Source organism: Heliangelus exortis, chromosome 1 (genome assembly GCF_036169615.1).
Source record: "Heliangelus exortis chromosome 1, bHelExo1.hap1, whole genome shotgun sequence".
NCBI lineage: Eukaryota > Metazoa > Chordata > Aves > Apodiformes > Trochilidae > Heliangelus > Heliangelus exortis.
The window spans coordinates 191,189,607-191,208,586 of record NC_092422.1 but is presented as its reverse complement, the minus strand read 5'-3'; the positions used below and the strand labels follow the sequence as shown (position 1 = coordinate 191,208,586).

Genomic DNA, 18,980 nt, shown 5'->3' with positions numbered 1-18,980 from the left:
TGTTTTTTCAGTGTGGGGGGTCCTCAGCTCGAGCCCTGTTGGGTGGTTCCTGAGGAAAAAGGTCTTTCCAGAGTAGGCGCTGCAGACTTTGTCTACAAAAGATGTGTTAACAAAACAGGTTATAGAAGAAATCAATGAAAAGCATAGTAGCAAATGACAGAACAGGAGGGTAATCAGTGAGGTTTTCTGAGGCAGCTCAAGCAGACACAGGTATTTGAAGAAGCTCCCAAAATGTACCTCTGCTCCAGCAACAGGACAATGGGAGCAGGAGAGGACAGTGACTAAAAGGAGTTTAGCTTTAGCCTTTACAAGCAAGGAGTGACCATGGGTCTTCTCCTCACTGCTTCTGCTGAGGGCTCTGAGAAGGCTTCTCCTCACACCCATTTCCTCCTTCCACCAAGAGCAATTCTTATTCCCTCCACAGTACATGGGATCTCTGTGTCCATTTAGAGGACTAATGTGTCAGCCAGAGCTCCACGAGGGATCTGCCAGGGCTCCCCAAAAGTGCTGTCACACCACTGCCCCTTGACACTGCTTGTGTCACCTCTTCCTCTTAACATGTTTTGAGGAAATGTTTAAAAAGCCCTTTGCCTGCTTGTCCCCAAACTGCCCTCTGCTCTCAACATGGAGAAGTTTCTGTAGCCAAATGCTCTACACCCCAGCAGTCTGTGGCTGGCTCTTGACTGGGAAGCCCTTGAAGGGAAGGTTTCAGCACAGCTGTCATCTGGGGAAAGAAATAAATTGGCAATTATCAGTAAGCAAAGGAGAAATGACCAAAACATTGAGGTTAAGCAAGGAACAAGGAAGCCAGATGGCTGTAGTGAGGTAAAAGCTGCCCCAGCAACCCTGGTGCTGATTGCCCTTCTGCTACCCCACGGCAGCTCTCCCATCAACACTGCCTTTTTCCAGCATTTTCTCTTCTCCAGCCTAGCTGGCAAAGTGAAGTGGGCACCTCCCTATTCCTCTCAGACTTATCTGGGGGTGTATTCTTAAATAGAACAAATCTACCATGAGCCAAAGATTTCTTTGAAAAGCAACAAGATGGGTTTAACCAAATCCATCACTTCCAGACAGAAAGTCCTGGTAGGTGAGGAACTTTAGGTTACAGGCAGGCTGCACATTTACTTGTGGAAATGGCTCCCAGAAGCAGATCTGAAGCAGAACTTGGTATTTTACACTAATTCCCACATTAGTTCTTAACTCTATATGACCCAGAAGTAACCTCTGTAACCTGTTCTGGAGTCTGTTTCACATGACTTCTTCAGCACATCCACAAGTGACATGAAATCATGTTTGCTCTAGCAAACTGCACAACTTTCTGTGCCTTCTGATCAGCTTCAGCAATCAAGGCAAATTCACATTTAAATTTTTGCTCTGAGATTCGCAGGGATTTCTTTCTACGGTTCCTAGGCTGGAAACCTTTCCTGAGAATGGCTGGAGCTCTGCCTCTCCTTTTCTTCTGTTTTCAGCCATGAATATTGATTGCCTGGTAACAACAGCTGCTCCTTCCCAGGGACATGGTTACATTTTCTTTGGTTGTAACACTTAGGGTGTGTACTTGTGTTGCTCTCAGCACTTTTTGTAGCACTTTTTGTACAATTTATCTCTTGATGCTCTGCTCCCAAAGAACATTTACATGGATAACTAGAAAAAGGAGGCTGAAGAGTAACATCTCTGTGGCTGCAGCTGTAACTAAGGAAGTTGTAGAGCACAATCCTCAGCCTTGGCATCAAGCTGATGATTACATAAAAACACTTTTTTTTCACTATGACAATACACACAAGGGAAAAACTGACCCAGGATGTTGAATTTCATGTGACCTGAGCCTCACCTTGTTATGACCTTGCTCACAGACCATGCTCTGCATACAAACGTGGCTCTCCCTGCATGAGATTTCAGGTAAGGGAGGCTATTGAACAGAATTCTTGAAAGATTGTAGCAAGGTCTCAGTAAAGAGGATTTCTTCTCAAATAATGAAGAATAAAATCCAAAATATAGATTCAAGATTGGGGGAAGCCCTAGTCCTTCGCTCATTTCATATTCTTTCTTGGAAATTTAGCCTAAAACAAGCCTATCCATACTGTGAGTTACTCAGAAGGAATAGTTTTAAATTATTATTATCTAAATCCTGCAATAAGTTCTGATAACCCTCATTTTACAGACCATTGCCTGTTCACAGAACTGTCACAGTTGGAAAATACCTCTAAGATCACAGAATCCACCATTAACCCCGAAAAAAATATCACCATAGCCACTAAAGCATGTCCTGAAGTGCCACAACTACGTTTTTTCAATACCTCCAGGGGTGGTGACTCCACCACCTCCCTGGGCAGGGTGTTCCAGTGTCTGACTGCTCTTTATCAGTAAAGAATTTCTTCCTAATACCGAATCTAAACCTCTCCTGGCACAACTTCAGGCTATTTCCTCTGCTCCTCTCATTATTTGCTTGGGAGAAGCCAACTCTCTCCTCAGCCTATTGTAAAGCAGCTGTAGAGTGGTCAGGTCTCCCCTCATCCTCCTCCAAAAAACTGAGCACTGCGAGTCAGGAATGACCCCGTTTCGGTGATATTCATTCCCAGCCACTCTCCACAGCCCCGTTTTATCAAATTCCTTGTGAAATTACCACACCACCCATCAACACTGTAGCGCACACCACTAAAGCTGTCGGAGAGGTGCCAACACCAGGGAAACCTCCCCAACCCCCCCGAGGACGAATGAAGAGGCGAGTACAGCTGCGACTGAGGAGCAGATATTTTATTTTTCTCACACAAGCCGAAACGAACTCTTAGGACGGGTGTCGGCGGTGCTAGCGGCGGGCAGAACTCTGCCAGGGTTCCGCTGCCCAGCTCGCTGAGGCGAAGCTGCGAGAGCGGTCCCGGGCACCGCGCAGAGCACGCCGGGAGCGCCGCTTCCAGCGGGTCCTTCCCCGCCGTGGCTGCCCGATCCCAGCCTGATCCTTTCCGTACCGCCGATTGCTCCCCGCCCCTCGCCCCCTTCCCCTCGCCTCAGAGGAAGGATCGGAGCGGCGATCAGTGAACCGCAAGCGGGGTTCGGGGTGGCTTTTTCCCCCCCGCCGCGCCGGTAGCGCCGTCCCCTCGGGGGCAGGGAGAGCCGTGCGCCGGCGTCACGTGACGGAGACGGGAGGCGGTGGCGGACGAGGAGGAGGAGGAGGAGAAGCAGAAGGAGGAGGAGGAGGAGGGAGCGGCGGTGACAGCGGCTGAGGGGGCGGCGGATTCCGCCGCCGCCATGGGCAGTGAGTACCGGCAGCGCGGTTCGGAGGGTGGGGGAGCCGGGCCGGGTCGGGCCGGGCCAAGCCAAGGCAGGGGACAGCAGCCTTGGAGAGCGGAGTCGCTGTCCGTCTGTGTGAGGGGAGGACGTGGCCGCCGCTGAGGTGGCGCCGTGTCTGAGGTGCCCGCCTCAGGGAGGCCGGAGAGGAGGCGGCAGCGCGGGTGCCTCCGGCCGGGCAGGTGTCAGGGCTGCAGGGCAGAGGGTGAGATGAGGCACCCGCTTTTCTGGTGGTTTGTTGGGGTTTTTTTTATCGTTGTTTTTCCTCTGGCCTGAGTGTTTTTGTGCTGCCTTCTATGGAGCGAGATGCACCTGCTGGTGAGCTGCCTGAGAGCTTGGAATGAGTAAAGCTGGAATGTGTCAGCAGCACAGTGTAAAAGCAAACATGGCATTTCGAGCAGACCAAAATGTTACTTAACTTGGCTTGCTTTTTTTTTTAATTTATTTTAGGAGGTACTGATGTGTTGGAGCTGGGAATAAAGTGCAAGTTTTTGGAGGGCAAATTGCCCACCAAGCACATGTGCTCTGGAATTTTTATTTATTTATTTGTTTTCCAGAAGAAGGGCTCAAGCTGTCCACATTTCCAGTGTTTCTAGAGAAGAAAATGTGGAGAGAGATTTATTGAAAGTTAAAATTGATCAAATTAAGTGTTGCAGTGATTTAAATTAAGATTTCTAAACATATTTTAGATACTGATTTTTTTTTTCTCTGTTAAATACTTCCATAAAACCCAAGATAGTAATCTCTACATGAATACTTTTTGATCTCTGTGTTCTTTGCTTCTGTGTTTAACTAGCACAGGCTGATACTAGGTCATTTATTTTTAGATGGAATACAATTTAGTTCAGTTCTGGTGATATATGCAGTGCCTCTTTTCATCTGAAATGATTCCAGCTGTGGAAAAAAGAATGGGTCAAATCTGATTAGAATAAGGATTCTGTTAACATTTTTGCCCTTTTTTTTAGCTGTTTTAAGAAGAGGGCATTAGTTTTCAGATAACTAATAAGGGTGTGTTGTAATAATTCACTTTCACAGTGTTACTGTGCTTTATTTCCCCCCCAAGGAGGTAAAAAAGTTGTATGAAGCTTTATGAATTCATAAAGGTTTGCTAATATCTTTTTCTCTTTTTGTCTGTGTGTTTGTTTTTCTGGAACAGTAAAATTTTTAGAAGTCATTAAGCCATTCTGTGCAGTGTTACCTGAAATCCAGAAACCAGAAAGAAAAGTGAGTGCCACATTATGTTCATACCTCTTTTGGTTCACAGATAAGAGAATATTGTGATACACAAGTCCATGCTCCAATATGAGTACAGTGTGCCTTAAAGTAGGATGTATTTTTGGAGGAGGTGGAGTCTGTGTTAAGGTAAAAGATGACCATGATGGTGAATTCTTGACAGCCTTCTGTTAAGTTGTTCCACTTTGTAATTATACCATTGCTTTTAAAAGTCTTAGCTCTAGATAAAATTTATTTAGTTTTAGCTCCACGTGATTTGATCTGTTTTAAGATACAAGGACAGAGTTTTCAAGCATTTTTTTTTTCTTGTGGATTTGGCTGTTGGCTTTGAGTCCTGGTCAACCCGCAGGGATTTGAGCTGATGTCTATTGCTTTGAAAAGGCTTGTGCTGTAATTCAGGACTTACAAATTCTGTTCTTCCTTTCCCACAAAATATTTTCTGCTCCCATAGCCATGATTTACCTGGATGAGGTGGGAAAGTGATCTGTGATACAGTTCAGGTAATTGCTCCCTGATCACCTGCTGGATGTGCCATTGTTCTCAAGTCAGTGGACTGAGTTCATTTACAGCTGATCTCTCTTTTCCCCTAGCAACTCCTCCAATTTTTTTTGGCACATTTTCTAGTTCAAAATCAGTTAATTTCTGCAGATCAGAAAGAGACCTGCCTGGTCAGCAAAACCTGTTTTTCACTTCCAAAACTCAAGCAGTCACATACCACCTAAGTGACAAAGGTTTAATTAGACTAACAAATTTACCTAATATTCATTGTCATGACTAGCAAGAAAGTTCCTTAAGAGCTAAATGTTGGTTTTTATATTCTTAGAAGGAAATACATAGCTGGGGACATGAGACCACCCGAGAGAATCCTCTTATGTTGATGAGAGATTGCCGAAGGTTAGGACTGGATGCAGAGAGGTTTGTGCCAGTAACCATAGCTTAGCTGGTGGGATTGAATGGAGGAGATACAGTAAAAACTGCTGATTATTTCCCTCTGGAATTGGTTTCTAAAAAGATTGGGATTTATCCCCTGGCTTTTTGCTCTATCTGTCTTTCTTTATTGCTTTGCAGCATCTTTCCCTCTTGGGACACATTTCTTTAGACCAGGAATCTCCAGACCCTGACCCTGGAGACCCTTCAGACACCCCTGATCTAGGTGGAAAGTACACATCTTTGTTTCTGAAGTGGTGAACCTTAGTGCAGTCTCCTGGTCCTGATTTTGACATATCTGTGATTAGCTGCTTACATCCATCCCATTTTTGTCCAGTGAAGTGGATGGGAAGAGGAAGCTTAGACAAATCTACAGATATTAGTATTTCTGTAAAGCTCATCAACAGTTGTGATTTTTTTTTCCCTTGTTTTTTTCCCCTCTTCCCTTTCTATGTGCCAGAGAGGAGAAGGGGCTTGATTTGTCCATGTCCTCCACAGCAGATGAAGGATTCCCAGAGAGGTGCCAAAAAATCCTCTCCTCTCTATTTGGGTCACTTTGTCTCTATTACTATCTAGGTCACTGTCTAGGCAATGACTGCCAGTTGCCAGCTTTGTACAAATTTGAAGTGGAAATATCATTTGGAACATCCTTGCTAGACTGAAGAGCCCTTTGACCATTTTAAGTTATCTTCCTTGCTTGTGTGGAGTTTATCAAGTGACCCAGGTCATCCTGTGTAACTTTATTCATTGTTATATATTGTTTTCTTGGGGGCTCTCACTGGCAGACATCATTTGTAACAGTTTTAGTGGACTGGTTAAGGCCAGTACAAGAAATGAATTAAAAATAGAGAAATTAATCTGTTTTCTCTAAATGTGTATTGATTGTTAAGGGAAGATGAAGTTTTGATTCAGTTGGGCTCTCACTGAATCATTTTGCTGCTATTGGTAATGAGAGAATTTGACTTTTTCTGTCACTAGGGAATGTTGCTTTTGTGTTTTGGCCAACTTGATTAACAAGCAATTGCTACTTTTGTAGTTGGTAGCATTGGTTCATAGTTCCCTCCTATGCACGGATTTTTGTAAGCAGAACACATTGTTCAGAACACCAAGAAGATGTTGCTTAAGTCCTGTCATTTTCACAAGATTTAAGAGAAATGTCAAAGGAATAAAATGTCCAATTGGATCTGATCAGATGATTAAATGTGCTGTCCCTGTACTTGTTGCCATTTGTGGCTGGAATGTTTTGTTGCCAATCTGTATTTTGTTGTTCCTGGCGTATGGATTTAGATGCTTCTGTTTTATTTTTTTTTATTTAGTCTTTTTGAATCATAGAGACTGTTTTCCTTGCAAATAACTGTGAGTGATGCAGAATTTCTCTAATTCTCATACTCATTGCAGCTACAGAGAGAGCAGAGCAGTTGTAGGGCCTGACTGATGCCTCAGAAACTAAGGCATCATTAGATGCAGAGAGAATCTGATGAAGCATTTTTCTTTTAGAAGTCAGTCCTTGAATTGTGGAATTCAAACAGCACTTGGTAAAGTGGGTCAGCACTGCCTAAAGTCTATCAAACTGTTTGGATTTATTTGCTGCTGTCTCTATTTATCTTAACTTTCTACTGTAAATATTTTTAGCATCTGGCCTCTTTTAAAAGAATGAGTCCATATCAGTAAAAAAAGTACTGGGATTGTTTTGCTTTTAAGTAAGTGCATGATTTAATTTTCAAAGATACAGACAGAAAGAGCTTTTCTTTCTTTGAGAAGCTGTGCTGCTGCATTGCTTTGTAGTTTCCCATTTGTGGGTGTTCAGTACCTATAAACCCAGGCACTAATAATTTTTCTTATTACTTCTCCACAGGCAGATTGAGTGGTTGGAGGCAGGAAGCTAGTATTTCTGCTCTGTCTTGCATGTTAGTTCATGTGTGTTTTAGTAGCTGCTGTGAACACATTTATCCTAAAGTTTGCAGTCCGTGGAGGAAAGGTGGGAACTTGAACATAAAACTGTGTCATAGTTCTCTCTGATCTCTTCAAGTGGATTTCTTTCTGTCTCATGCATCCTCTGGTTCAAACTTAAACCTTGTGATTCTTCTCTTCTTGCACCTGGCACTTGTTACATTGCCTCCAATGTTGTGACTCTCAGATTCTCTTCAGTCTATTCGTGACTAATGATTGTTGATCTGACTTTCTTTTTAAAGTAATGTATAAACTACATTGGTGAAAACATATTGGAGGGGGGGAAAAAGTGTATTTGAAATAACTTAATGCTAAATATTTTCACTTGCTTTTCAAAACCCAGGGTCATTCTGTTGTTTTCTTTTGCCTTCACAGCACTTAAATCTCTTCAAAAACTTTATAGTGCTTCAGTTTAAAAACTTCCAGCCTTACAAAACAGTACCTCCCATCTAGAGCCTGGAGCACTAATCACTGAAGATAGGGTGTTGGGTTTTTGACACCTCCAGGGATGGTGTTTCAGCCACCTCCCCGGGCAGCCTGTTCCAGTGTTTAGTAACCCTTTCACTGAAAGTTTCTTCTAGCCCTCCCATGGCACAACTTGAGGCCTTTTCCTCTTGTTCTGTTGCTTGTTATAATGGAGAAGAGACCAACCCCTACCTTGCTCCAGCCTGGTTTCAGGTAGCTGCAGAGAGCAATAAGGTCTTCCCTCAGCCTCCTTTTCTCCAGACTAAATAACCCCATTTCCCTTGGTCACCCCTTGTGAGACTTGTGCTCCAGACCCTTCACCAGCTTCTTTGCCCTTCTCTGGCATTATATTCTATATTAGAATACAGTATATAAAATATATTCAACATCAGCTATGCTGTTTGCAGAGTCTGTATAAGCTTTGATTAAACAGAAGCCTATGACTGTCTCTATATAAAATCATACTAAAAATAAATTCTAATAGAACCTAATGCCTTCTCAATTCAATATCTTTGGATTTAATTCTGAAGGATATAACATGTAGTACTAATGTGAGAGTACAGTGGAAAATTCTACATACAATGAATGCATTTATCTCTACAATCTATTCTGTAGATCCAGTTCAGAGAGAAGGTACTATGGACAGCTATCACACTCTTCATTTTCTTAGTATGCTGCCAGGTAGGTATTGATATTTTCTGTGTTTCAGTAAATGTGTGTTGTGAACCTATAAAAGAGAATGAAAAAAATATGTAAGTCCTTGTTTCATGTTGCCTTACCAGTTTCAGTTATGTATTTCTGTGGTTAGGTATTTAAAGTTCAGTTAAAGAAAACTAATTTTCTGAATTAACCTTTATTATTGATTGTATATGTTTTCAGAAACTAATGCTTTCTATTTAGTCTAAAATATGTGATGTTTTTTCATGGTATTTAAAATGTCAAGTGATGATACTGGCTGCAGGGTAAATAGTCAGACTTATTATTCATTATGTACCCTATAAGCACACTGAGCAATATTACACATTCTTTCTGTTCAGAACTAAATTTAAATTTTTAGCAGTAACAGGTTTGAAGGGGAAATAAAGGGAGTGTTCTTACCTGGTTCCTCTTGAACAAGCTGATGGGTTGAAAAGATGGCAGAAAAATATTTTTTCTGAGGTACTGAAGTTGACATTTAGAGCTTGATTTTTTGTGAATATACTGGCAGAGATGTGAGATAAACCCCCTCTAAAACACAGGTCTTTGCAAACATTTACATGATCTTTATTACTCAAAGTTGCAGGAGCAGATACTGGTTTGGGGTTTCTTGGTGGTTTTTTTGGTTGTTTTTTTTTTTTTAAGTAATACTCAGATATTGCAGAAAATAAGAATCCATTTATTACTCCATATATATTTTTTTAGATATCATAAACCTCTTAGAGGATTTAAAATGAACTATAAAACTTCAGAGTCAGGCTTTGTAGATTATATTTATTAGCTTTCTTATTCCAGACTCAGGAGCAATAGTGTTATAGTTTTTGTTTACAGCTCTGAAGCAATATTGACATGTTAAAACCCAACTCTTATACCTACTTGTCCTTTTGGAACTAGGAGGTGGGAGCAGTAGTGGAGGCAGAGGCACATGTAATTTCTCTGAGTTTCCTGGCTGCTAGGTGGATGGATAATTAAGATTTTGAATCTATACAAAAGATTATAATAGTTTGAGCAAGGAAAGCAGATGATGCAGACTCAACTTTACAGGAATTAATCTGTAAGATTCCCTGGATTCCTCATCTTCTGTGTTTAAAAAGAGTTTTAAAGATCTCAAAATCCCTCAGTTTCTTTTTTTTATTTCTGGTGCATAAGAAGTTGAGCAGAACCAAGCAGTGACCTTGGTTTCTATGGGAGTGGAGCCTTTCTGGAAACACCCATACTGGTGCCTCTGCATTAACTATAAGCAGGGAGTGTTGTCAGTACTAGAATACATGGAATATCAGAGGGTTTGTGTAAACTTAGCTAACTTTGACAGGTCCATAGCTGTAAAATTTGAATATTTAATCTTGGGGGGGAAGATACTTACATTGTAGTTTTTGCTGTATCTTTAATTTGTACTGAAAATAAATTATGTTTAGAACGGTTAAAAAAACCCACAAACCTGCTATATTCTCCTCTCAAAGATGTTATGCTACAGCTTTATCTTTTTTTTTTTTTTTTTTTTAGCTCAAAATTGCTGCAAAAATTTTCATGAGATCAGTAATGGAACATCATTAATATTTTTCTCCATTCTGTTAATGATTTGTGGTGGCTAACCTGTATATTTTATGCTTTCTCTGTTCTTTTGGGATTGTGCTGCAGAGCCACATATGTCAGGCATTTTTACAACTTCAGTAATCAGGTTTATGCACACTCCCTTTCTAGTTTTTACTGCTTTTTTCCTCTGGAAGTGACTTAGTTTACTTAGTTTAGTCCTCTGAGTCATACCCCAGTTGGAGGATTAAAATAGATGCTGTCAGTATCTCTGTTATTTTATGCTCTGGTTAAATTAAAAAGAAAAAAGGGTTGGTATAAATGATATTAAACAGTGTAACAGCTGAATCATTACATGTTAAGGTTTTTGGATTAATGCAAGCTTTCTTTATATGTCTGCTTTGGCAGATCCCTCTGTTTGGAATCATGTCATCAGATTCTGCAGATCCATTCTACTGGATGCGAGTCATTCTTGCATCAAACAGAGGTCAGTGCTTCTTCCTTTCTCTGTTTTAAGTTGGTATTAACACACCAGGAGAAAGAAAAGTTGGCTGTTACGTTTCTGACAGCCCAGATGTCATGCTGAAACATGATCAGAAGCAAAGGCAGGAGAATGGAGTCCTCCCAGGACACTGGCCAGGGAAGAAGGGAGCCTGAGCAGTGTGATCCCTCAGCTTTATACTGAGTGTGATGTGTATGGGATGGAACATTTTGGTTAATTTTGGGTCACTTGTCCAGTCTGCACACTTTGGTTAATTTTGGATTACGTCTCCAGTCTGCTCCTCTCCACAGAAGGGTCACAGGTGTGGCCCTTTTTCTGCCCTTTTATTTCTGGTGCATAAGAAGTTGAGCAGAACCAAGCAGTGACCTTGGTTTCTATGGGAGTAGAGCCTTTCTGCAAACCACCCATACTGGTACCTCTGCATTAACTATAAACAGGGAGTGTTGTCAGTACTAGAAGCTGGCACAGTCTGAAAAACATGCTCTTGATTTCAGAAAGTGCAGTAACTTGGAAGAAAGAAAAGTTACTAAGGCTAATAGAAAAGTAAAGTTACTAAAAAGAAAATGGGCACTGTCATAGGCTCAAACCATGACAGAGGTAAAGGCTAAACTTTTTGACATGCTCATTTTCTAGCTTTTGGAGAAGTAGAGATTTCCATGAGAGATGATCTAATATTTAACATGGTTCTGAACAGTGTATAGGCTCTGGGATGCAAGGATGAAAGAACTAAATCATAATGGTTTTAAGACTTTCACATCTTTTGTTTTGGTAGCAGGCAAAACACTTAACTAAAATGAAAAAAACAATTATGCAAAAGTGCTTACAATTTTTAAAAGTTAGAACTGAAATGGGGACTCTGGTAGTTAGGCAAAAATGAAAAAAAGACTCAAGACAACAGGTGAGGTGCTCAAAACCCATTTATTAAATTCAGATCTCATATTAAAGGCTCAGTCAGGAAATGAAGCTATTGTGAGATGAGAGAGAAGACCTCATGGCTTAAGAACTGGTTGCAAAGATCAGAAGAAATGTCTTCACAAAGCTGCAGGGTGCTACAGATTGGATATTGCATGCAGTTCTAATCTGCCACACAGGATATTATGGAACTAAAAGCACTCAGGAAGAGGTACCAGAGAAGATCTCTGAGGTAGATGCTCATCTACAGAAAAGGTCACCACAGAATGTTTCTGTAGTGAGATAGGAGAGTCTATGATACATGCAAGAGGTGGGCTGTTTTCCTGAGTTTAATTGCTGTGTGTATGTTCAGTTTTGGCCCCATACCACATTGTAATACAGCTGAAGAAGGTATGAGAACAAAGCCTTGCTGAGAATATTTCCAAATTTGGGTCTCAGGTGGTAGTTCTGTTGTTTCAGGATGCAAGGCAAGTGAGTGATGCCTCAGTTCAGGGATGGGAGGGAACACCAGGCAGGTTTTTTGGAATATACACCTCTGTGCTGCAGCAGTAGTGGTTTATGAAGTTCTGTCACCCTGTTGGAGTTGTACACAGTTGAAATCTGATGGTGACATTGCAGCAGTAGATGAATGGCAGAGTAGAGCATCTTGATGATGTTTGTTAAGAGCTGGTTTAGTGTTAAACTTCTGTGCTCTTAGCTAGAGTTGGTGATTCCGAGAGTGGTGTTATCACCCCCTGTGATCTGCTGCAGCTGTCTGTCCATCCTCAAAATGAAACTTTTGGGAAATGTGAGAGTTGAAGCACTGACAGAATAAACAACCAGGGCCAGGATGCTTTCCAGTAAAAGGAGCCTGGATGTGATAAGCCAGATAGGTGAGCTCCAGAGTGCATTGACTTGAGTGTTAGCAGGGTTTCACAAAAGTATTTGGAGGAAAAGCCACACAGGGTTCTTGTGCTGCCTTCAAAATTACAGAGTTTAACACAGCAGCTTCCTTTTCTGAGGAGAGAACAGTATTTGTTTTGATCATACCTGGACTGCAATACATGTTTGAAGTGTTATTAAAAATGTTCCTTATGGGTCAGAAACTTTACAACAGACCTGAGGTCCTCAGAGTGTAATTCTGTCAGAGAAATGTTTGAACAGCAATTGTGTTTTCTTCCTCCTCAGGTACTTTGATGGAATTGGGTATCTCACCCATTGTGACATCTGGTTTGATCATGCAGCTGCTGGCTGGAGCAAAGATCATTGAGGTTGGTGACACTCCAAAAGACAGAGCCTTGTTCAATGGAGCTCAGAAATGTAAGCACCATTCCAATTAAAATTAATAAGTGTGGTTTTATTCCGGGCAAAGCAACCTGCCTAAGTGATGCTAGATGTGAGATTTCTTGGGTCAGTGACTTCAACAGATTTTTTTTTAAAGGATTTGCTTTCTCTCTTGTTTTAGTATTTGGGATGATTATTACCATTGGGCAAGCCATTGTGTATGTTATGACTGGAATGTATGGAGATCCTGCTGAAATGGGTGCTGGAATTTGTCTTCTTATTATAATTCAGGTTTGTAATGAGCTATTTTATGTGCAACTGAGACTGGTTAGATACAGTGTAGCTTAAAGGAAGAATCTTTCCATGTCTGGCTGCCATTTGTGTTTAATACTGTAAAGCATGGTCTTTTATATCTGTGTATTCATGAAAAATTCTAAATATTCCACAAAGGAAAAGAAAGTTGGGATAGTAAATATCACAGATGTTTGAGATAGGAGTAGCTGTTTGATTCAAAATGCAGGAATTAGTAAACTTGAAAGCAGCAGTTGCTGTTCAGCACCATAGAGTACTTATCACTAAACTGTGCATTGAGACATCCTCTAGAGCAAAAGCAGTAAATGCACAAACTTTAACACCTTTTTGAAAAAAGTGCTTGGTGAGTAGCCTGTTTGCTGGTGTCAGTGTTGAAAAGTTGCAGAGATCATTGCTGGGTGAGATGCATGGGCATTTGTACAGGAGAGGGCAAATAACACTGCATGAATGGTATTTAAATGAAAAACTTAGTGACCACTCTCCAACAGGGTGCAAATACTGATGCAGGGAATTAATACCTAATTCCTGACTTGATTTATTCTTGTTTCTGCTCACTTTTGTTTCTTTTCCCACAGCTGTTTGTTGCTGGTTTGATTGTGTTGCTGTTAGATGAGCTGCTCCAGAAGGGTTATGGCTTGGGGTCTGGTATTTCCCTGTTTATTGCTACCAACATCTGTGAAACCATTGTTTGGAAGGCTTTTAGTCCCACTACCATCAACACTGGCAGAGGTGTGTGTGTGATTACAACGTGTTTCAGTGGGTGTATACTGTACAGGAACTATAAAATGTGTTTCAGATGGATATTACATAAAGGATTTTGATGTGTAATGGTTAGTTTCTGAAGTCAATTGTCATGTCTGCTTTATGTAAAGATTAATAAGCTACAAGTTTGCTGATTTGCAGTAGTTAAAATGGGAATCTTCCAACTCCCAGTGACTGAAGATTTTTGCATTTCCAAACTGAATTATTTTTGGCTGAACATTGTTTAGTCCATAGAAATAGAGAAGATAAATTCCATAAGTTCAGAGTGGCTATAGAATACTTTTACAGTTGGTGCTTCCAAATCACTTCAAGCCAGTTTGATTCTTTAGAGACTACCATCTCCTTATTCCTCACACAATCTTTGACAACATCTGGTTGTCCTGAGAGCCTAGAGATATCAAGTTAAAATACAGCCTGTTTGCATCAAGAACTTAACTGGTTTAATGTCTACATTTGAAATCTTGAGCCATATTTTTAGCTTGCTTTCATTTTCTCCTGATTTTCATTCATTCTATTACTATTTTCTAAAGCTACTTTTCTCCTTGTTTATTTTTTTAGTTCCTGTTTGTTTTTTTTTATTTTCTTAACCAGGAGTAATGTTTTCCATTGATTACATTCTATAAGCTAAAACAGAATCCTGATTTGTGGTAGATTTGTTGTAGCAGGATTTGTATCCTATTGTATCTGATTTTATGTATGTGTTCTGAAAACTTCCAGAAGAAAGATACCAGTTTTGAAACTGTTTAAATTGACAGATTAAAATTTCTTTTACTTCTATTGCTTTGTGCAGGAACAGAGTTTGAGGGTGCTGTGATTGCATTATTTCATCTCCTGGCCACACGAACTGACAAAGTCCGGGCTCTGCGAGAGGCTTTTTACCGACAGAATTTGCCCAATCTCATGAATCTGATTGCTACAGTGTTTGTGTTTGCTGTAGTCATTTATTTTCAGGTAGAGTGAGAAACTCCTCAGTGTAGGTCTGAAACTGCTTAGGGGGAAATGTATGGACCATAGGCAATGCAGTCACTTGGAAAAATGCAGAACTGGAGTCACTCAAGTGTCTCAGTTCCTTTCTCAAGCTCTCCTTGTTTCAGTGTTGTTACTTCAGTAACATAACCCTGTGACAGTACAGCTGTTACCTTTTAGAGCAGAAATTCTGGTATTCAGTGATCTAATCAAACCTTCAACTGAATGCCACATGCACTATGGGAGTATTCTTACTAGAAATGGATACTGGAACTGGAGTGGTTATAACAATATATTTGATATTTATAGTTTGATTTAAAGAATACCTTTGGACAGAGCCTACCTTCTTTGGGGTGTGCATGATACAGATTTGTTCTAGAAAAAAGCTGTGTAATTAATGCATAATTTAGTGTGTTTTCCTTAATTTTAATTAATGCATAATTTAGTGTGTTTTCCTTCATTTTCTTTAAATACTTCACTACTCATTCTTTTGAAACATAACTGTTTACTGAAATGGGTACTAAAGGAGATACATGTGGTGGTGGTTTTTTTCTAGTCTTTTTTGTGTGTATGGCTAATATGTGATTATTCTTTTTAACTGTCGTGTCAGAGTTCTGGCAAAAAAATTAATTATCTGATTTTTAAATCCATGTGGCTTTTCTTGGGTCTGCTTAGATGGCAGCCTGCCCCAGAAAACAGAAGGCTGGGCTTACCACACAAAATTCTGCTGTTATGTTTAAAAGCCAGTAAAGACTTTTATCAGACCCTATTCTCTAAAGTGTATTTCAGGGGAATATCACTTAGCAGATGAGAAGTGATGTTTTATGTAAAAAACATGTAGTACAACCAAGCAGGAACACTTTCAAAACCTTAAAATTTGTAATCCAGGCTGCAGCAGAAAGCCTTTGGGTTTTACTCAGCCCTTGCCCTCCTTGTTTGATGTGGTTAGGACTCTGGGCAGGAATAGCTTTTAGGCATCCTAGGAATTCCTGCTTGGAAATAAACTGGGTGCTTTTGTGTTCTTTCCTGTAGGGATTTCGTGTTGATTTGCCTATCAAGTCTGCACGCTATCGAGGACAGTACAGCAGCTATCCCATCAAGCTCTTCTACACCTCCAACATTCCCATCATCCTGCAGTCTGCCTTGGTTTCAAACCTCTATGTCATTTCCCAGATGTTGTCTGTTCGTTTCAGTGGCAACTTCTTGGTCAACTTATTAGGACAGTGGGCAGTAAGTATTTTATCACTTTTTTTTTTTTTTTTTTTTTAACTGCATAAAATTATTTTTATATGTCAATTCATTGTGAAGCTTTGGGATTTAACCAAAGCAGAAAACTCAAAATACTTTTTAACATTTGTGCTAAAAGCTGTTTTAAACAGTGAAGGGGGCTTTCTCAGTAGCTACAGGAAGGGGAGAGATCTGTGAGAAATAACTAATCACATTTTTTCTTCCCCTCTCATAGGATGTCAGTGGTGGTGGCCCTGCCCGTTCTTACCCTGTTGGTGGCCTCTGCTACTACTTGTCCCCTCCAGAATCCATGGGTGCAATATTTGAGGATCCTGTCCATGTAATAGTTTATATAATATTTATGTTGGGATCCTGTGCGTTCTTCTCGAAGACCTGGATTGAAGTGTCTGGCTCATCAGCAAAAGATGTAGGTGTTCTGACAAACCTGCCTAAATGTTTCCAAACCCTGCCTGTAATTTAGAACAGTTCCTAACTGATCAGTTATTACTCTGACTAAACACCAGGTGACTGTGAAACATCGCAGCAGTTTCATAAAATGATGTTTTTTGCAGGTTGCCAAGCAACTCAAAGAGCAGCAAATGGTGATGAGGGGCCACAGGGATACTTCAATGGTTCATGAGCTTAACAGGTAAAGCCTGCAGATCTGTACTGAGAGGTAGAGTTATCCTTAGATATTTAAGTCAAAGCAGTTATTTGTCCTGTGGAGGCTGCACAGCACACGAATACATAAAACTGTTGCACTCTGAATTGAAGAACTTTGCCAGTGTGTGGTTATTCACACAGCTTTCCTCTCAGTGAGTATTTATTTCAGTTTCTACTTTGTGATAACGTGGAAGGTAGCAAGAGGCAGAGCTGCATTTGCAGTGTTGAATTTGTAGCTCAGTATTGTAGGTGATTGTTTTAGCAGCAGATGTATTGTTAGAATCCTTGGTTGAAACCCCACCATTATTGTCCACCAATATTATTTTTCTTTTCTTTGGCACAGGTATATCCCCACAGCAGCTGCATTTGGTGGTTTGTGCATTGGTGCCCTTTCAGTCCTGGCTGACTTCCTAGGAGCCATTGGGTCTGGCACTGGCATTCTGCTTGCAGTCACTATTATTTATCAGTATTTTGAAATATTTGTAAAAGAACAGGCTGAAGTAGGAGGAGTAGGTGCATTATTTTTCTAGGTGTCCAAACATTTCATGGTTTGTTGTGGAAGGGAAAGCATTTTGACAACACGCATCATTTAGTCCAATAATGCTATTTTCTTTTGACTTGTTTTCAAGTGCTAAGTGTCCCACGACTGTAATGGGCATTGAGCAATGCCTGTGTGCAGCATTAGTACCAGCTGCCTTAAGAATAAAGTTTACATTATCTCGTTTAAGTACTATCTAGTGTTGCCTGTAATGCTGGAAACCAACTCATCGACCTTGCTGTTCAAACACTGCAGTGAGATGGATACATGTATCAGTTTGATAATGGTAAACATTTTTGCACACAGCATTAAAATGTTAAATTTATTTCCCCGTCTGTAATAGGAACGATAAAAATCCAGATTGCCACGTGCCAGTATTCTTGACAAAATTGATTTGTAGCCTGCATTTTGCATTCATTTTTTTTATACTTTTTTAACTTGCATTTCCCCATCATTGGACTCAGCACTCCTTATTCCTTTCTGGAGTTTCCACCCAGGCACCTTTCTCTTAGCTCTAAGGGTGGGCAAGCAAATATTTTACCGGAGACTGATACCCATCTCATCTGTGAGCTGATTCTGGGGTGGATTTGCTGCAGCACAGGGCCTGGGGCACTTTGGTTTCTTGCCCTGGGCCCCCTGTGGGACAGTGTGGTAGCTGCTGTGGTGCCAGCAAGTCAGCCCAGTAGTTTTGTTTAAACATGTACTTGTGAAAACTGTGCCACTGAAATGTCATGTCCACTTTGCTTTTGTGAGTCTGAAGAACCAAGGCCTGGTTCCTAAAGCAGTGTTCCTGGAAGGGAAACGGGGGGGAAAGAGGAGTTCCTGCTGAAAATTTATTTATGTTGTCGCACTTTACAGCGGCAACGTAACTGTAAACATTAGACAATAAACTTATTTAATTAAGCTCTCTCCTGTGTCTTTATCTGTGCAAAATGTAATTCAGATGCAGTTTTTGATAATTTCTAACTTGTGTTGTTAGTGAAGTAGTTTGGGAAGGGTCCTTTTTTACCTCTATTCTCCTCTTTCTAGAATATAATTCTGACCAGGTTCATAGAACCATAGAATCGTCTGGGTTGGAAGGGACCTCAGAGATCATCAAGTCCAACTCTTGATCCACTATGGCTGCAGTTACCAGACCCTGGCACTGAGTGCCACATCCAGTCTCTTTTTTAATATCTCCAGGGATGGAGAATCCACCACTTCCCTGGGCAGCCCATTCCTCAGTAAAGAGGGAAAACCCTCTCAGTAAAGAAATTCTTTCTAATATCCAACCTAAACCTCCCCCGGCACAACTTGAGACCTCTTGTGCCCTCTTGTCTTGCTGAGAGTTGCCTGGGAAAAGAGCCCAACCCCCCCCTGGCTCCAACCTCCTTTCAGGGAGTTGTAGAGAGTGATGAGGTCTCCCCTGAGCCTCCTCTTCTCCAGCCTGAACACCCCCAGCTCCCTCAGCCTCTCTTCATAGGGTCTGTGCTCGAGTCCCTTCACCAGCCCAGTTGCCTCCTCTGGACCTGCTCCAGGACCTCAATCTCCTTCCTGAACTGAGGGGCCCAGAACTGGACACAGGACTCAAGGTGTGACCTCACCAGCGCTGAGTACAGGTTTTAGCAGCCTTAAGTAAAAAACAGACCTCAAGATCTCTCCCCTTAAAATCATGGAGCTTTTCTGTTCAGCTGCAGTGACTTTTTTCCCTTTGATTTCACGTTTTGATCTCTTTTGTCTTCTCTCACACTTAACTTCAAAGTTACTCAG

General features: G+C 41.0%; 1 protein-coding gene across 11 annotated transcripts; it reads left to right on the top strand.

Annotated features, from left to right (window-relative positions):
• The first annotated feature begins 2,765 nt into the window (after positions 1 to 2,765).
• Positions 2,766 to 18,134, top strand: SEC61A2 (SEC61 translocon subunit alpha 2). Of its 11 annotated transcripts, none has more exons than XM_071734136.1 (14): positions 3,134 to 3,253; positions 4,442 to 4,509; positions 5,345 to 5,433; positions 7,977 to 8,073; positions 8,476 to 8,541; positions 10,495 to 10,573; positions 12,668 to 12,799; positions 12,945 to 13,054; positions 13,651 to 13,804; positions 14,628 to 14,788; positions 15,836 to 16,033; positions 16,266 to 16,457; positions 16,603 to 16,679; positions 17,037 to 18,134. In XM_071734136.1, the coding sequence occupies exons 1-14, from the start codon at positions 3,247 to 3,249 to the stop codon at positions 17,221 to 17,223; spliced, it is 1,617 nt and encodes a 538-aa protein (XP_071590237.1). In that variant the 5' UTR covers positions 3,134 to 3,246; the 3' UTR covers positions 17,224 to 18,134. The 11 variants fall into 11 exon arrangements, with proteins under 11 accessions (XP_071590245.1, XP_071590237.1, XP_071590238.1 ...); XM_071734137.1 differs by having other exon boundaries at positions 5,342 to 5,412; XM_071734135.1 differs by having other exon boundaries at positions 5,342 to 5,433.
• The last annotated feature ends 846 nt before the right edge of the window (positions 18,135 to 18,980 follow it).

Coding starts and splice junctions, on each gene's coding strand:
- SEC61A2 (XM_071734135.1), top strand. Junction 4,510..5,341: donor TCCAGAAACCAGAAAGAAAA/GTGAGTGCCACA, acceptor TTATATTCTTAG/AAGGAAATACATAGCTGGGG. Junction 8,542..10,494: donor TTTTCTTAGTATGCTGCCAG/GTAGGTATTGAT, acceptor CTGCTTTGGCAG/ATCCCTCTGTTTGGAATCAT.